The 19,332-nt window shown below is 41.0% G+C and overlaps 2 protein-coding genes across 2 annotated transcripts; both read left to right on the forward strand.

Moving 5' to 3' along the window:
• The first annotated feature begins 1,565 nt into the window (after positions 1-1,565).
• LOC116219753 (septin-1-like) lies at positions 1,566-8,146 on the forward strand. The gene is made up of 12 exons (XM_042703938.1): positions 1,566-1,695; positions 3,831-3,860; positions 4,008-4,015; positions 4,152-4,328; positions 4,454-4,550; positions 4,689-4,775; positions 6,462-6,585; positions 6,762-6,896; positions 7,054-7,171; positions 7,343-7,444; positions 7,530-7,626; positions 7,960-8,146. Exons 1-12 carry the CDS (start codon positions 1,659-1,661, stop codon positions 8,109-8,111), a joined length of 1,164 nt encoding a protein of 387 aa, XP_042559872.1. The 5' UTR covers positions 1,566-1,658; the 3' UTR covers positions 8,112-8,146.
• A 4,473-nt stretch (positions 8,147-12,619) lies between these two features.
• On the forward strand, positions 12,620-19,307 carry LOC116219754 (septin-1-like). Its single transcript, XM_042703851.1, has 12 exons — positions 12,620-12,733; positions 14,866-14,895; positions 15,065-15,072; positions 15,225-15,401; positions 15,514-15,610; positions 15,749-15,835; positions 17,519-17,642; positions 17,819-17,953; positions 18,111-18,228; positions 18,400-18,501; positions 18,589-18,685; positions 19,020-19,307. The coding sequence occupies exons 1-12, from the start codon at positions 12,697-12,699 to the stop codon at positions 19,169-19,171; spliced, it is 1,164 nt and encodes a 387-aa protein (XP_042559785.1). The 5' UTR covers positions 12,620-12,696; the 3' UTR covers positions 19,172-19,307.
• The last annotated feature ends 25 nt before the right edge of the window (positions 19,308-19,332 follow it).

Consider the following 19,332-nt stretch of genomic DNA (forward strand, 5'->3'; position numbering starts at 1 on the left):
CGGACACAAACTATTCAAACTCCTCCCCTCTGGTAGATGCTACAGATCACTGTTCGCCAAAACCTCCAGACACAAAAACAGTTTCTTCCCCCTAGCTGTCTCACTACTGAACACTACTTTGCAAACTTACTTGGCCAATAAAACCTGATTCTGATTCTGATTCTTCTGACATGGCAATACCCTGGCACTGGAGATAATCCTTTTTCACCTGTGTGATCTGTGTGTCAAGTGTTCATTCACAGTGAATGACCAGAATAATTACTGCTAAACATATTTTACCCTTTCTTTACGGTGTTCTGAACATGTTCAACCAACTTTAATGAAAGCATAATCCTTTTATCAGCAGATTGTTGTGTGTTTTACTGTTTCTTACTACAATAATTGTAATATTGCCTGTTTAGTCAGTGTTCCCTATATTTAAACAAGAAAATCATACTTTTGTAACATCAGTGAATTGTTTTTAAACCATTTTGATGTTCCTATGAAATTAATATTTCTGGCAGTTTAAGAAACAATAAGCAACTTTTATTTTTTTAAATCGTAACCGGAATTTGCTCGAGCTCATTTGACTATAAAACAAGGCTGACTTCAGTCAGTTCTTTATTGCCACAAGCGGCACACTGCAACACTCATGTGTATTTTATGGAAGCGACACAGGACACACACACACAAATACACACTGTCGCTACCGGATGGTAGTGCTCTACCCGATAGTAGTCCCGCTCTGCATTTCACCCATCCCGGACCGTCCTTCCTCCAGGACCCCCCAGGAGCAGTGGGCAGCTTCTCAGCGCCCGGGGACCAAGTGAACCGTCCGTCTCGGTAACGGACGGACAGGAGAATGTTCTGTTTTTGCATGTTTTTTTCTGTTGGGGTTCTTATTGGAGGAAACCCCTTGTGAACACGGGGAGAACATGCAAACTCCACACAGAAAGGCCCGGGAGATAGCCCACCTGAGCACCTGGAGGTGTCCCTGACTCCAAACACAGTACATCAACTTTTCCATTATATATGTAACAACCCCTGTCTGTTTGTGGTGCTTGTAGTGCTATCCTCAGTACTATTCTGGTGGAAGAATGACAGACGAATATTGCAATAGTTGCAACTTACACGACCACGAGGAATGTATATATATGTCTATGACGAGGAACGCTGTCAGTCCATCCGCAAAAAAGCGATGTGGTGGATCTAATTAGCTACCGCCAATGGTTCCTCTTGTAATAACGAAGGCTTATTTAGATCTTCAGTAACAGGAGTATATTCTGTCTTATTTTCAGAAATTGCCTTACAGTGTTATAATTTGACAACATTTGTATTTAAACATTGACAGATTTGTTTATTTCTTTATTGTAGTTGTATCATGATGCGCTGTTAACTTCAGAAACGTTTTAATACTGGAAATAACTTTACATGTTTCATCGTCAGTAGGCTATTTAGCGACAACATAAATGTTAAGCGCAGAATGCACAGGTGTAGCTTCTCCTTGGTTATCGAGAATGTAAATATATTCATCATTCATCATCTTGTATGATTGTGACGTCACATGCGTTTGTCGTTGGAACAGACGTGAGATGCTGCGATGACTTCGCGTGACAGGCTAGATAGATAGATAGATAGATCCAGCTTGTAGGCTGACTGCAGTTGACCGAATATCAACAATGTCGACTACTAACACTCGAGGAAAAATTGACAGTTGTGAGTACGGTAGCCGTTTTTTTTTTTAAATGAGGGTGTCTGGCACAGTAGGCTAGTCGAATCGAAGAAAATATTGAAATGTTTACATTTGAGAATACAAACAGCTGCTGACATAAATAGTCATACGTCTAACGTTAAATAGTCTAACGTTAATAGCATCAAAGCTAGCAAATTTTCTGGATATAAAATGAATTTGACAAAGTCAGAGGCCATGCCGCTAGGTAGTCTAAGCTAAATAACTACAACACTGCCCTTTTCCCCCTTTAAGTGGTCCCCAGGGGGCTTTATCTATTTAGGTATATTCATAACCCCTACATTTGAGCAAATGTGTAAGGCTAACTTTGTTCCATTGTTTGAGAAGGTGAGGCAAGAATTGGAGCGTTAGAACTCTTTGCCAGTCTCCTGGCTACGTCGTATAGCCCTGATTAAGATGAACATATTGCCTAGATTGCTTTACCCTATCCAAATGATCCCAGTTTTATTTTCAAATTGAGTCTTGAAAAAACTAAATGGTTGGCTTAGTGCATTTATATGGTGCTAACGCAGACCAAAGCTAAAGATGACTACCTTACAACTGCCAAGCTCTGAAGGTGGATTAGATTGACCAAATTTGCGAAAGTACCAGCTTTGTGCTCATTTGCGATATATTTATGATTGGATCTTAAATGAGACAGCCTCTGTCTGGCTGGATGTGGAAACCTCCCTGTCAAAATACCCACTGAAGGACCTGCTGTTTGTTAAGAGTTTTAAAACTGTTAGGTCATGCTGTGACAATATTGTTACTCTCAACACAATGAAGGCTTGGCGACTAACGCGTAGACTTGAGGGGAGATCAAAACTAACATCAGTTTTCACTCCTATTTTGAACAATCCCAATTTCCAACCAGGACTACTTGGCTTCAGACAGTGGCGTGATTGTGGCATTTATGTGTTGAAAGACCTAATTTCTAAATAATACATTAATGTCATTTAACCAAGTGGATTTAAAAATATAATATCCCCAGACAGAGCTTCTTTCGTTATTTACAGATAAGACATTATATATTGCACAGTACAACCCTAATTGATAATCCTGGTGCTTCTTATCTTGAGAAAGTACTGTTTGGAACAGCTGGGAGGATGTCTACTCTACGGAGCTATGCGTACTCTGTCAACTGTGGCTTTGCAAGAGCTTAGAGAAAAGTGGGAGAGTGAACTTTCTGTTACAATTAATGACAATGAGTGGGAAGATATTTGGATCTACGCTAAATCAATTTCAGTCTGTAATCGAGCCAAATCAATACAGTTACAACTTTTACATATAATGCATATATCCCCTAACCGCAGACATCATTTCAATCCTACTTTGTCACCAATGTGTCTTAAATGTAAAACCGATATTGGTTCTCTAACCCATTGCCTTTGGTCATGCCATAAACTGCAAAAATACTGGTCTAATGTCTTGACAGAAACTGAAAAGATATTGGGCAAAAATTACAGATGGATCCAATGTCTCTTATTCTAGGTCTCCCTGCTAGATATGTAATGTTAAAAAACCAGAGACTCTTCTGTATTCTTACATATGCAGCTAGGAAGAATATATTATTGCAGTGGATAAGTGATAGACAGCCAACTGTTAAGGGCTGGCATAGTGTTTTGTTTGATTTAGTACCTCTAGAATACCTGACATGTGTGATACATTTAAAATCAAAACAATTTTATAAAGTTTGGGAACCGTATCTGAATTATTTGGACCCCAATGTCTCTGACATTATGTTACGGGGATTTTCTGAAAGGTCGTAAGAGAGAGTACTTTGCTGTGTATCTGTTTTCTTTATTTATTCAGTCATTTTTATTGTATTGTATGTGTGTAGCTGAGCTGATGTTGTTGTATCTTTGTGTTGTGTTTTTGGTTTGTGTGTTTGTTTAAAGTATGGTTGTGTGCTAAAAAAATGAAAACCAATAAACATATTTAAAAAAAAAAAAATAGCATCAAAGCTGGATCTGTTCTATAAAACAGGCCATGTATATGCCTGTGAAAGGAGTCTAAATGAACTTATGTAATATTAACATGAAATAAAATTCTGCAGCTACAATAGTCATTGCAAAGAAAATTGTCTCTAACAATTTTTTTTCTCATCACTGAATTTCTTTAGGCACTCAGACTGATGAACTTGATCTACAAGGTAGAGGAAATACACTAAAACTACTGTAGATAATTTTCCTATGTGTTCCATAATATTATACATCTTTGCCCCCTTTTTTGCTTTTATAGCCTACTGACCAAATTTGTATTCCTTTTCATGTTTCTCTGTTGTTAAACCCATGTGCAGACTGTGAGGTAAGAAACATGCAACAATGCAGAAAAAAATAAACCTCCAGAAAACAAGTTTTCTTATTGTGTAAAACATTCAGACACTATGATATTACTGAAATGTGTTCTGACTAGCGTTCATTTTCTGTAATGTTATTACTAGTACTGCCTCAACACTGAAGATGACGATGATTGTGAGTCAGAGGCTTCTTCTCTCAGAGAGCCTGACTACGCGGTTAGTTACATGGACCTGGAGGCTGCCACATTGGAGTCAGACATAAGACAGTCAGCCAGACCCAGGAGCCCATGGGGTGTACACGATCCATATGTATCCATGGAGGTTAGAAGCTGAAGTCTTTGAAGTCTCTGAAGTCTTGAAGGTTTTCCAACAACATGTGCAGTAGAATCTTGAAGTGTTTTGAATCCCACCTACACGAGGCATAACTCTTTTCCTCTTTAACACAGGAGCTAGGGAAGTCCTTTGTGGGCTTTGCCTCGCTGCCTCACCAAATTCACAGGAAGAACGTGAAAAAAGGCTTCGATTTCACACTGATGGTAGTAGGTAAGGAAAAAAGCACATGTGTTATGGATGAAACAAGGCAGTGGCCCCATTCAGTGTTCCACCTTCACTGTGTACTGTGTGGTGAAGAGTAACATGGTGGACATGCACTCACTCTCTTGCGCTCGTTTGGTTCCTCAGGGGAATCTGGCCTAGGGAAGTCCACCCTGATCAACAGCCTGTTTCTCACAGGGCTGTACAGTGACAGGATTTTGCCCAATACCTCAGGTAGATCAGTTGGACTGCATGTTTCCTTGTAATATGTACAGTGGGGAAAATAGTATTTGACCCCCTGCTGATTTTGCAAGTTTGCCCTCTTGCAAAGAAATGTGTGATCTATAATTGTAATGGTAGGTCTATTTTAACAGTGGGAGACAGAATATCAACAAAAACATCCAGAAAACGGCAGTTTATAACAGTTATGAATTTATTTGCATTTGATTGCAGAAAATATTGTTGGCAAGCACAGACGTCAGACGTCTCTTGTAGTTGGTTACCAGGTTTACACACAACTCAGGAGGGATTTTGGTGCACTCCTCTTTGCAGATCCTCTCCAAATCCTTCAGGTTGTGTGGCTGTCGCTTGGCAACTCAAAGCTTCAGCTCCCTTCACAGATTTTCTATGGGATTAAGGTCCGGAGACTGGCTAGGCCACTCCATGACCTTAATGTGCTTCGTCTTGAGACACTCCTTTGTTGCCTTGGCCGTATACTTTGGGTCATTGTCGTGCTGGAAGACCCATCCTCGACGCATTTTCAATGTCCTGGCTGAGGGAAGGAGGTTCTCGCCCAAGATTGCACGGTACATGGCCCCATCCCTGGTCCCCTCGAGGCGGTGGAGTCGTCCTTTACCCTTGGCAGAGAAACAGCCCCAAAGCATGATGTTTACACCTCCATGCTTGACGGTGGGGATGATGTTCTTGGGGTCATAGTCAGCATTCTTCCCCCTCCAAACGCGGCAAGTCGAGTTGATGCCAAAGAGCTCGATTTTGGTCTCATCTGACCACATCACGTTCTCCCAATCCTCCTTAGAATCATTGAAGTGTTCATTGGCAAACTTCAGACGGCCCTGTACATGTGACTTCTTGAGCAGGGGGACCTTGCGAGCGCTGCAGGACTTCAAATCTTTACGGCGTAGTTTGTTGCCAATGGTTGCTTGGTGACTGTGGTCCCAGCTGCCTTGAGATAATTCACAAGCTCCCCCCGTGTAGTTCTGGGGTTATCCCGCACCTTTCGGATGATCCCACATACTGCATGAGGCGAGATCTTGCGTGGAGCCCCAGACCGAGGGCGATTGACCGTTGTTTGATGTTGATTCCATTTGCAAATATTCGCAGCTACAGTTGACTGCTTCTTACCAAGCTGCTTGCCGATGGTTTTGTAGCCCATTCCAGCGTTGTGCAGGTCTACAATTTTGTCTCTGACGTCTTTGGACAACTCTTTGGTCTTGCCCATGGTGGTGAGGTTGAAGGTGTGAAGTATGATTCTTTGGAAAGGTTTCTTTTATACACATCACCTCTTGAGATCAGGTGTACCTTGTTAGGCCTAATGAGGACTAATCTGTGTGCCTCATGGGCACATAATTGGTCTGTGGGAGCCAGAATTCTTGCTGTTTGCTAGGGGTTCAAATACTTATTTGCCACCATCAAATGCAAATCAATTCATAACTGTTATAAAATGCAGTTTTCCGGATGTTTTTGTAGATATTCTGTCTCTCACTGTTAAAATAGACCTACCATTACAATTATAGATCACACATTTCTTTGCAAGTGGGCAAACTTGCGAGATCGGCAGGGGGTCAAATACTTATTTTCCCCACTGTAACACTTAGTAGGTGGTCAGGTAGGCTTGCTTGGATACATATGATATCTCTGCATGAAAGCACTTGAACATCTGTAGTCTATCCCTTTGTACAGAGATGATGAAGAGAACAGTTGGTATAACTAGGAAGACAGTAGACATTGAGGAGAAGGGAGTCAGGCTGAAGCTCACCATTGTGGATACACCAGGCTTTGGGGATGCTTTGGACTGCACAGACAGGTGTTAAAGCTGCTGGAAGCAAAGAATAGGCAGTTCTTGCAAACTTCTGTCATGAACATGCCTGGTGTCAGAAGAACAAATTGCCTTACAACAAGCTTGAAAATACATCTCTCTAAATCAGGTTTATTTTGACATGAGTTAAGTCCTTGAAGCATAAGCCTGTCCTTCCTTTGTAGCTATTATCCTATAGTGGACTACCTCCATCAGCAGATGGAACACTATCATATGGATGAGATGGGCATGCATCGCACCCAGATCAAAGACAGCCGGGTCCACTGTTGCCTCTACTTCATCTCCCCCTATGGTCACGGGTAGGAAAATGTCTATGTCTTGTGTTGAGAACAGAATTAGGTTGTCAAGTAATTACAGAGGAAACACCAACTGCATTTCCAAGCACAGGTTTTGCTATGTTAGAGAGGGTTTGTGTTATAGTTAAGCTTGATAGACAGTTCCTAATGTTTTTCCTAGTCTCAAACCCCTAGATGTAGCTTTTATGAAGGAGCTGCAGGCGAAGGTCAACATCGTTCCTGTTATTGGTAAAGCCGACTGCCTCACCAAGGCCGAGTTGCTACGTAAGAAAGAAAGGGTAAATGAAAATGTTTGGGGAAATTGTGTGCTGATTCCATATATGTATTCAATTGGTACAAAGTGGAACTTCCAACATTAATCTTAGACTACAATGATTAACTGAATAAACGCCCTCACTGTGTATCAATCTGGTTAGGTATGCGTTAAATGACATGATGCATTATTACAGATACGGAAGGAGATAGAGTTCCATAAAATAAAGATCTTCCAGTTTTCAGACTGTGACTCTGATGATGACATAGAGTGGACAAGGCAGGACTATGAGATGAAGGTCAGAAGTACTACGTTTGATTTCACACAGTCAACATATATTTGAGTATGTGCTAACTTAGGAGGTTTTGCTATTGTGTGTACAGAATAGCATCCCTTTTGCTGTGGTTGGGAGTAATATGCAGCTGAGAGTGGATGGGAGGACTGTGAGAGTCCGGGCATACCCGTGGGGAGTGGTGGAAGGTATCCATCCTGTTTATCTTCACACCTCTTTAGACTCTTCAAGAGAGTTATGATGGATTATGTATTAATGATTTATTATATAGGTACAATATATTATGCAATATTAATATATATATGCAATTACTTATGAATGCATAGATTTTTGACAGTTTACTTGTAGCACTTGCTGAATTATCACATTTTTTAGTTTTCCTTCTCCAGTGAATGTGCCTGTACTTGGGGTACTCAGTGTTTCAGCATTATATTTTATTTGTTTATTCAGCAGCCACATCAATGTCTTATATTGGTTCTATATGAACATTTAATAAATAATTTTCCTCTGTTTTTTGCAAGTCGAGAACCCTGACCACAGTGACCTGGTTCACTTGAGAACTATGCTGGTACGCACTCATATGCAGGACCTGAGAGAGAAGACCCATGACAACCTGTATGAGCAATTCCGCATCCGTCGCATGAATATGCGGAGTCCTAGCGCGGCATTCTAGGAAGCAAGCGCACAGAAGCTCACACATATACACAATACTTTCTATCGAGATGTGTGTGTAACTTGTGGTCTCACATTTTTTTTTGGTTCGTTTAAAAGTACAACAACTTGGATAGATTACATCAATGCAATAAACTACAGTGAACAATTCACTAGTATTCTGCCTTAGGTTTCATTTTTCATATTGTGGAAGGTATTTGTAGTTAAGAGGTGTTTTCTGGTAACTATAGACGTGCATGACCTCAGAAAATTAAATGTGTGTATTGTGATTAAATATTAAATATGTGGATGTCATCTCATATCTACATCTGAAGATAATTATTTTATATCTAAATCTGGAGACCATGTTACTTCTGAAACGATAGCCTTACACCACCTTCTGGACAGATGTGATCATTACACCATCTTGTGCTCAAAAGCATGCCTTTTAAATACATTCTCCATAGTGTTACCTAAAATAGCCTCGATCCTTAAAGTTCATTCTAGAATGAGAAATAACTTCAACACTCGAACCCCACCTTCCTATATTTTTCCTTCAAAAAACACACTGACAAGATAACTTCCATTTTCCTTTTATTTTTATTTGAAGGTCCAAGCATGGCCTTCGGGTCAAGATTTAAACATACCACTTTAAACATACACTAAATCATGAAAATGTGCATTATCTAGTAAACAAATAATTATTGAGGAATGTAACAAATAAAAATGGTAAAGAGCGTGCAGCTGGTTAGCTGCACTTGAGATCACTTGGACTTTAGATACTTTTAGACTGCTGAAAAAAAAAAGCTTCAACCCTGCTGGAGGCAAAATAAAACAAATAGTACAAAGTATATAGTCATACGATTTCCTTCTTCCTTCCTTTAAACACAAAATGACTGGTTTGTGCGCACACGTGTGTGTGTGTGTGAGAGTGAGTGTGAGAGAGTGAGTGTGTGTGAGTGTGAGAGTGAGTGAGTGTTTTACTGAGGGAACGCGGGAGGCATGGGGTAGGGCACCATGGGCTGTGGGGGCTGCTGGGGGGCGCCTGTGGGGTGAAGGGGAATGGCGGGTGACTCATGCCGTTCTGGCCAGCCGCCTGGTTCCCGCCAAATGGCTGGGCCGGGAAGTTCTGGTTCTGGAAGGCGGCCACCGGGTTGCCGGCGCCGCCATAGCTGTTAGCCTGTCCGTTGTTGTAACCGTTGCTGTAGTTACCGGTGTTGGTGCTATCATATGTGTTGCCCCCGCCATAGCCACCATTCTGCGTCTTTGGACTTGATACGAGTTAACATGTGTAACCAGGAATTACCTCCTCTGTCTTCCGCCATCTGCAGGAGCTTGGGGTTGATGGCCTGGTTGGCCTCGCGGAGGACAGAGATGAGGTCGTTGGCCTGCCTCATATTGTTTGGCGTAAAGAACGTGTAGGCCGTGCCCGTCTTTTGACTGCTGGCAGTCCTGCCGATGCGGTGGATGTAGTCCTCGGATGAGTTAGGGTAGTCATAATTGATGACAAATTTCACATCTTTCACAGCTAACGGGAAAATAGAAAAGAAAAGAAAGAAAAAAAACGATACTTACACTGCCTTTTTTTTAATTCAAAGGAAAAATAAAGAAATAAAATAATCAAATACAGGGGTACAAATAAACTGGGTTCGAATCCTTACCATTTTTAAGGAGTAGCTATGCATTCACTAGTCCTTTCCCAATGCAGCCAACTTTACCCACAAATTGTCAAGTGACATCCAGGTGCTTCTCAAGTATTGTGGGTGGAGCACTCAGTGATGTGAATCACAACTACTTCACACATTTTACTTAATGTTTGGAGCAGTGGCGGCGCCAGACATTTTTTTCTGCAGGTGCTATGGGGGAGCTCGGTGTTTTAGTGAGGGTGCTATGAAATGAGGATGATAGCCTATGTGTCACATGGTTGTCTACTACAACAACTTTACATGTTTGCTCTCTGAAGCGTCTTTGGGGTCCATGAAAAGCGCCTAACAAACCGATTGTATTATTATTATCTAAGCTTCTTCCGACAGACGCGCACATCTGCGACGGTCACTGACAAAAGGCATACAGCATGTTATAGAGTCCGCAATCCCAAATACCTAACTTACTTTAAAACACTTGTGGTAGTGAGGATTAAAGTTGGGCGACAGGTGACCACTACCATGTCAGATAGAGTGAAATGAATCTTGGAATAGCAGATAGAATTAACTAAAACAGTCAAAGAGTCAGAAATGCGTGAAAAAGGTAGGCTGTATATTATTTCAGTTCACAATCATCAGTAATCACATAGAACCTTATGTTGCCTAGCACACAGACAGACGGCTAAAGAGTCTCAGATTTTTTTTAAGACGGCTTCAAAAGAATCCAAAAAAGAGGAAAAAGTTAAAATCTTCGGCAAAAAAGGGCATCTTTGTCGCTAATCAACCAAAACGAGTCTTCAGCGACACAGGGCAATCAATGCTTGCAACAAATCAGACAGCTTTCATTAATGTTACACAGCAAACAATACCTTAGTTGCATTGAACTCCAACCACGCAAACTGTCCCAACCAGCTTTTACAAAAACTCTTTTGTTGGAATCCAAACATGCAAGGTGGATATTTCTGGAGTTTTGGTCTTCTCGGACCATCCTGAGCGTTCATGCTAATGCCACTGATGCTGCTAGCACCATGGTTAGCACCCTCAGTAGTGGTGGAGGGTTGACCTCCTTGACCACAACTGTGTCTGTGTCTAAAACAATTACAATCTGTTATTATTTTCTTTTGTGAGTTAAATATTATTATCACACAATAAATAACGCAGAATGAAATTAAATAACAAAAATAAATAAACCATTATTTTCTTGGGGGTGCTATGGGGGTGCTATGGCTAATCCAGGGGGAGCTAGAGCACCCCCTAGCCCCCCCCTGGCGCCGCCCCTGGTTTGGAGTGTCCTGAACATATTCCACCCCCCTTTTATTGAGACACAATCCTTAGTTTCATCAGCAAAGTGTGGTACGTGTCACATGGCCCTGCCATTGAAGATAATGCATTTTCGCCTGTGTGTAGGCCTATGTACAAAGTATTGTGGAGCACTCAGTGACGTAAATCACAACTACTTCACACATTTTATTTAATGTTTGGAATGTCCTGAACATATTCCGACCCCCTTTTATTGAGACACAATTTTTAGTTTCATCAGCAAAGTGTGATACGTGTCACATGGCAATACCCTGGCATTGGAGATAATCCTTTTTCACCTGTGTGATCTGTGTGTCAAGTGTTCATTCACAGTGAATGACCAGAATAATTACTGCTAAACATATTTTACCCTTTCTTTACAGTGTTCTGAACATGTTCAACCAACTTTAATGAAGGCATAATCCTTTTATAAGCAGATTGTTGTGTGTTTTACTGTTTCTTACTACAATAATTGCAATATTGCCTGTTTAGTCAGTGTTCCCTATATTTAAACAAGAAAATCTTACTTTTGTAACATCAGTGAATTGTTTTTAAACCATTTTGATGTTCCTATGAAATTAATATTTCTGACAGTTTAAGAAACATAGGGGTAATAAGCGACTTTTATTTAAAAAAATCGTAACCGGAAGTTGCTCGAGCTCAATTGACTATAAAACAAGGGTGACTCCAGTCAGTTTTTTATTGCCACAAGCGGCACACTGCAACACGCATGTGTATTTTATGGAAGCGACACAGGACACACACACACAGGCCTGAGGTCGCTGTGAAATGTACGCTCTGCATTTCACCCATCCCGGACCGTCCTTCCTCCAGTGAACCGTCCGTCTCGGTAACGGACGGGCAGGAGAATGTTCTGTTTTTGCATGTTTTTTTCTGTTGGGGTTCTTATTGGAGGAAACCCCTTGTGAACACGGGGAGAACATGCAAACTCCACACAGAAAGGCCCCGGGAGATAGCCCACCTGAGCACCTGGAGGTGTCCCTGACTCCAAACACAGTACATCAACTTTTCCATTATATATAAATGTAACAACCCCTGTCTGTTTGTAGTGCGTGTAGTGCTATCCTCAGTACTATTCTGGTGGAAGAATGACAGACGAATATTGCTATAGTTGCAACTTACACGACCACGAGGAACGCTGTCAGTCCATCCGCAAAAAAGCGATGTGGTGGATCTAATTAGCTACCTCCAATGGTTCCTCTTGTAATAACGAAGGCTTATTTAGATTTTCAGTAACAGGAGTGTATTCTGTCTTATTTTCAGAAATTGCCTTACAGTGTTATAATTTGACAACATTTGTATTTAAACATTGACAGATTAGTTTATTTCTTTATTGTAGTTGTATCATGATGCGCTGTTAACTTCAGAAACGTTTTAATACTGGAAATAACTTTACATGTTTCATCGTCAGTAGGCTATTTAGCGACAACATAAATGTTAAGCGCAGAATGCCCAGGTGTAGCTCCTCCTTGGTTATCGAGAATGTAAATATATTCATCATTCATCATCTTGTATGATTGTGACGTCACATGCGTTTGTCGTTGGAACAGAAGTGAGATGCTGCGATGACTTCGCGTGACAGGCTAGATAGATAGATAGATAGATCCAGCTTGTAGGCTGACTGCAGTTGACCGAATATCAACAATGTCGACTACTAACACTCGAGGAAAAATTGACAGTTGTGAGTACGGTAGCCGTTTTTTTTTTTAAATGAGGGTGTCTGGCACAGTAGGCTAGTCGAATCGAAGAAAATATTGAAATGTTTACATTTGAGAATACAAACAGCTGCTGACATAAATAGTCATACGTCTAACGTTAAATAGTCTAACGTTAATAGCATCAAAGCTAGCAAATTTTCTGGATATAAAATTAATTTGACAAAGTCAGAGGCCATGCCGCTAGGTAGTCTAAGCTAAATAACTACAACACTGCCCTTTTCCCCCTTTAAGTGGTCCCCAGGGGGCTTTATCTATTTAGGTATATTCATAACCCCTACATTTGAGCAAATGTGTAAGGCTAACTTTGTTCCATTCTTTGAGAAGGTGAGGCAAGATTTGGAGCGTTAGAACTCTTTGCCAGTCTCCTGGCTACGTCGTATAGCCCTGATTAAGATGAACATATTGCCTAGATTGCTTTACCCTATCCAAATGATCCCAGTTTTATTTTCAAATTGAGTCTTGAAAAAACTAAATGGTTGGCTTAGTGCATTTATATGGTGCAAACGCAGACCAAAGCTAAAGATGACTACCTTACAACTGCCAAGCTCTGAAGGTGGATTAGATTTACCAAATTTGCGAAAGTACCAGCGTTGTGCTCATTTGCGATATATTTATGATTGGATCTTAAATGAGACAGCCTCTGTCTGGCTGGATGTGGAAACCTCCCTGTCAAAATACCCACTGAAGGAGCTGCTGTTTGTTAAGAGTTTTAAAACTGTTAGGTCATGCTGTGACAATATTGTTACTCTCAACACAATGAAGGCTTGGCGACTAACGCGTAGACTTGAGGGGAGATCAAAACTAACATCAGTTTTCACTCCTATTTTGAACAATCCCAATTTCCAACCAGGACTACTTGGCTTCAGACTGGCGTGATTGTGGCATTTATGTGTTGAAAGACCCAATTTCTAAATAATACATTAATGTCATTTAACCAAGTGGATTTAAAAATATAATATCCCCAGACAGAGCTTCTTTCGTTATTTACAGATAAGACATTATATATTGCACAGTACAACCCTAATTGATAATCCTGGTGCTTCTTATCTTGAGAAAGTACTGTTTGGAACAGCTGGGAGGATGTCTACTCTACGGAGCTATGCATACTCTGTCAACTGTGGCTTTGCAAGAGCTTAGAGAAAAGTGGGAGAGTGAACTTTCTGTTACAATTAATGACAATGAGTGGGAAGATATTTGGATCTACGCTAAATCAATTTCAGTCTGTAATCGAGCCAAATCAATACAGTTACAACTTTTACATATAATGCATATATCCCCCAACCGCAGACATCATTTCAATCCTACTTTGTCACCAATGTGTCTTAAATGTAAAACCGATATTGGTTCTCTAACCCATTGCCTTTGGTCAAGACATAAACTGCAAAGATACTGGTCTAATGTCTTGACAGAAACTGAAAAGATACTTGGGAAAAAATTACAGATGGATCCAATGTCTCTTATTCTAGGTCTCCCTGCTAGATATGTAATGTTAAAAAACCAGAGACTCTTCTGTATTCTTACATATGCAGCTAGGAAGAATATATTATTGCAGTGGATAAGCGATAGACAGCCAACTGTTAAGGGCTGGCATAGTGTTTTGTTTGATTTAGTACCTCTAGAATACCTGACATGTGTGATACATTCAAAATCAGAACAATTTCATAAAGTTTGGGAACCGTATCTGAATTATTTGGACCCCAATGTCTCTGTCATTATGTTACGGGGATTTTCTGAAAGGTCGTAAGAGAGAGTACTTTGCTGTGTATCTGTTTTCTTTCTTTATTCAGTCATTTTTATTGTATTGTATGTGTGTAGCTGAGCCGATGTTGTTGTATCTTTGTGTTGTGTTTTTGGTTTGTGTGTTTGTTTAAAGTACGGTTGTGTGCTAAAAAAATGAAAACCAATAAACATATTTACAAAAAAAAATAGCATCAAAGCTGGATCTGTTCTATAAAACAGGCCATTCATATGCCTGTGAAAGGAGTCTAAATGAACTTATGTAATATTAACATGAAATAAAATTCTGCAGCTACAATAGTCATTGCAAAGAAAATTGTCTCTAACAATTTTTTTTCTCATCACTGAATTTCTTTAGGCACTCAGACTGATGAACTTGATCTACAAGGTAGAGGAAATACACTAAAACTACTGTAGATAATTTTCCTATGTGTTCCATAATATTATAAATCTTTGCCCCCTTTTTTGCTTTTATAGCCTACTGACCGAATTTGTATTCCTTTTCATGTTTCTCTGTTGTTATATCCACCACTGGTGGTAATTAAACCCATGTGCAGACTGTGAGGTAAGAAACATGATGATGAATAAAGGACTATTTTTAAGACAATGCAGAAAAAAAAACTCCAGAAAACAAGTTATTGTGTAAAACATTCAGACACTATGATATTACTGGAATGTGTTCTGACTAGCGTTCATTTTCTGTAATGTTATTACTAGTACTGCCTCAACACTGAAGATGACGATGATTGTGAGTCAGAGGCTTCTTCTCTCAGAGAGCCTGAATACGCGGTTAGTTACATGGACCTGGAGGCTGCCACATTGGAGTCAGACATAAGACAGTCAGCCAGACCCAGGAGCCCATGGGGTGTACACGATCCATATGTATCCATGGAGGTTAGAAGCTGAAGTCCTCAAGTCCTGGCTTTCCAACAACATGTGCAGTAGCATCTTGAAGTGTTTTGAATCCCACCTACACGAGGCATAACTCTTTTCCTCTTTAACACAGGAGCTAGGGAAGTCCTTTGTGGGCTTTGCCTCGCTGCCTCACCAAATTCACAGGAAGAACGTGAAAAAAGGCTTCGATTTCACACTGATGGTAGTAGGTAAGGAAAAAAGCACATGTGTTATGGATGAAACAAGGCAGTGGCCCCATTCAGTGTTCCACCTTCACTGTGTACTGTGTGGTGAAGAGTAACATGGTGGACATGCACTCACTCTCTTGCGCTCGTTTGGTTCCTCAGGGGAATCTGGCCTAGGGAAGTCCACCCTGATCAACAGCCTGTTTCTCACAGGGCTGTACAGTGACAGGATTTTGCCCAATACCTCAGGTAGATCAGTTGGACTGCATGTTTCCTTGTAATATGTACAGTGGGGAAAATAGTATTTGACCCCCTGCTGATTTTGCAAGTTTGCCCTCTTGCAAAGAAATGTGTGATCTATAATTGTAATGGTAGGTCTATTTTAACAGTGGGAGACAGAATATCAACAAAAACATCCAGAAAACGGCAGTTTATAACAGTTTATGAATTTATTTGCATTTGTTTGCAGAAAATATTGTTTGCAAGCACAGACGTCAGACGTCTCTTGTAGTTGGTTACCAGGTTTACACACAACTCAGGAGGGATTTTGGTGCACTCCTCTTTGCAGATCCTCTCCAAATCCTTCAGGTTGTGTGGCTGTCGCTTGGCAACGCAAAGCTTCAGCTCCCTTCACAGATTTTCTATGGGATTAAGGTCCGGAGACTGGCTAGGCCACTCCATGACCTTAATGTGCTTCTTCTTGAGACACTCCTTTGTTGCCTTGGCCGTATGCTTTGGGTCATTGTCGTGCTGGAAGACCCACCCTCGACGCATTTTCAATGTCCTGGCTGAGGGAAGGAGGTTCTCGCCCAAGATTGCACGGTACATGGCCCCATCCCTGGTCCCCTCGAGGCGGTGGAGTCGTCCTTTACCCTTGGCAGAGAAACAGCCCCAAAGCATGATGTTTACACCTCCATGCTTGACGGTGGGGATGATGTTCTTGGGGTCATAGTCAGCATTCTTCCCCCTCCAAACGCGGCAGGTCAAGTTGATGCCAAAGAGCTCGATTTTGGTCTCATCTGACCACATCACGTTCTCCCAATCCTCCTTAGAATCATTGAAGTGTTCATTGGCAAACTTCAGACGGCCCTGTACATGTGACTTCTTGAGCAGGGGGACCTTGCGAGCGCTGCAGGACTTCAAATCTTTACAGCGTAGTTTGTTGCCAATGGTTGCTTGGTGACTGTGGTCCCAGCTGCCTTGAGATAATTCACAAGCTCCCACTGTGTAGTTCTGGGGTTATACCGCACCTTTCGGATGATCCCACATACTGCATGAGGCGAGATCTTGCGTGGAGCCCCAGACCGAGGGCGATTGACCGTTGTTTAATGTTGATTCCATTTGCAAATATTCGCAGCTACAGTTGACTGCTTCTTACCAAGCTGCTTGCCGATGGTTTTGTAGCCCATTCCAGCCTTGTGCAGGTCTACAATTTTGTCTCTGACGTCTTTGGACAACTCTTTGGTCTTGCCCATGGTGGTGAGGTTGAAGGTGTGAAGTATGATTCTTTGGAAAGGTTTCTTTTATACACATCACCTCTTGAGATCAGGTGTACCTTGTTAGGCCTAATGAGGACTAATCTGTGTGCCTCATGGGCACATAATTGGTCTGTGGGAGCCAGAATTCTTGCTGTTTGCTAGGGGTTCAAATACTTATTTGCCACCATCAAATGCAAATCAATTCATAACTGTTATAAAATGCAGTTTTCCGGATGTTTTTGTAGATATTCTGTCTCTCACTGTTAAAATAGACCTACCATTACAATTATAGATCACACATTTCTTTGCAAGTGGGCAAACTTGCGAGATCGGCAGGGGGTCAAATACTCATTTTCCCCACTGTAACACTATAGGTGGTCAGGTAGGCTTGCTTGGATACATATGATATCTCTGCATGAAAGCACTTGAACATGTAGTCTATCCCTTTGTACAGAGATGATGAAGAGAACAGTTGGTATAACTAGGAAGACAGTAGACATTGAGGAGAAGGGAGTCAGGCTGAAGCTCACCATTGTGGATACACCAGGCTTTGGGGATGCTTTGGACTGCACAGACAGGTGTTAAAGCTGCTGGAAGCAAAGAATAGGCAGTTCTTGCAAACTTCTGTCATGAACATGCCTGGTGTCAGAAGAACAAATTGCCTTACAACAAGCTTGAAAATACATCTCTCTAAATCAGGTTTATTTTGACATGAGTTAAGTCCTTGAAGCATAAGCCTGTCCTTCCTTTGTAGCTATTATCCTATAGTGGACTACCTCCATCAGCAGATGGAACACTATCATATGGATGAGATGGGCATGCATCGCACCCAGATCAAAGACAGCCGGGTCCACTGTTGCCTCTACTTCATCTCCCCCTATGGTCACGGGTAGGAAAATGTCTATATCTTGTGTTGAGAACAGAATTAGGTTGTCAAGTAATTACAGAGGAAACACCAACTGCATTTCCAAGCACAGGTTTTGCTATGTTAGAGAGGGTTTGTGTTATAGTTAAGCTTGATAGACAGTTCCTAATGTTTTTCCCAGTCTCAAACCCCTAGATGTAGCTTTTATGAAGGAGCTGCAGGCGAAGGTCAACATCGTTCCTGTAATTGGTAAAGCCGACTGCCTCACCAAGGCCGAGTTGCTACGTAAGAAAGAAAGGGTAAATGAAAATGTTTGGGGAAATTGTGTGCTGATTCCATATATGTATTCAATTGGTACAAAGTGGAACTTCCAACATTAATCTTAGACTACAATGATTAACTGAATAAACGCCCTCACTGTGTATCAATCTGGTTAGGTATACGTTAAATGACATGATGCATTATTACAGATACGGAAGGAGATAGAGTTCCATAAAATAAAGATCTTCCAGTTTTCAGACTGTGACTCTGATGATGACATAGAGTGGACAAGGCAGGACTATGAGATGAAGGTCAGAAGTACTACGTTTGATTTCACACAGAGTCAACATATATTTGAGTATGTGCTAACTTAGGAGGTTTTGCTATTGTGTGTACAGAATAGCATCCCTTTTGCTGTGGTTGGGAGTAATATGCAGCTGAGAGTGGATGGGAGGACTGTGAGAGTCCGGGCATACCCGTGGGGAGTGGTGGAAGGTATCCATCCTGTTTATCTTCACACCTCTTTAGACTCTTCAAGAGAGTTATGATGGATTATGTATTAATGATTTATTATATAGGTACAATATATTATGCAATATTAATATATATATGCAATTACTTATGAATGCATAGATTTTTGACAGTTTACTTGTAGCACTTGCTGAATTATCACATTTTTTAGTTTTCCTTCTCCAGTGAATGTGCCTGTACTTGGGGTACTCAGTGTTTCAGCATTATATTTTATTAGTTTATTCAGCAGCCACATCAATGTCTTATATTGGTTCTATATGACCATTTGATAAATCATTTTCCTCTGTTTTTTTGCAAGTCGAGAACCCTGACCACAGTGACCTGGTTCACTTGAGAACTATGCTGGTACGCACTCATATGCAGGACCTGAGAGAGAAGACCCATGACAACCTGTATGAGCAATTCCGCCTCAGTCGCATGAATATGCGGAGTACGAGCGTGGTATTCTAGTAAGCAAGCGCGCAGAAGCTCACACATGTACACGACACTTTCTATCAGGGTGTGTGTAACTTTTTTTTGGTTCATTTAAAAGTACAACAACTTGGATAGATTACATCAATGCAATAAACTAGTATTCTGCCTCAGGTTTCATCTTTCATATTGTGGAAGGT

Source organism: Clupea harengus, chromosome 26, assembly GCF_900700415.2.
Source record: "Clupea harengus chromosome 26, Ch_v2.0.2, whole genome shotgun sequence".
NCBI classification, from domain to species: Eukaryota; Metazoa; Chordata; class Actinopteri; order Clupeiformes; family Clupeidae; genus Clupea; species Clupea harengus.

Coding starts and splice junctions, on each gene's coding strand:
- LOC116219753 (XM_042703938.1), top strand. CDS start 1,659: ATGTCGACTACTAACACTCGAGGAAAAATTGACAGTT. Junction 1,696..3,830: donor TCGAGGAAAAATTGACAGTT/GTGAGTACGGTA, acceptor GAATTTCTTTAG/GCACTCAGACTGATGAACTT. Junction 7,172..7,342: donor TGCTACGTAAGAAAGAAAGG/GTAAATGAAAAT, acceptor GCATTATTACAG/ATACGGAAGGAGATAGAGTT.
- LOC116219754 (XM_042703851.1), top strand. CDS start 12,697: ATGTCGACTACTAACACTCGAGGAAAAATTGACAGTT. Junction 15,836..17,518: donor GATTTTGCCCAATACCTCAG/GTAGATCAGTTG, acceptor CCCTTTGTACAG/AGATGATGAAGAGAACAGTT. Junction 18,686..19,019: donor CCCGTGGGGAGTGGTGGAAG/GTATCCATCCTG, acceptor TTTTTTTGCAAG/TCGAGAACCCTGACCACAGT.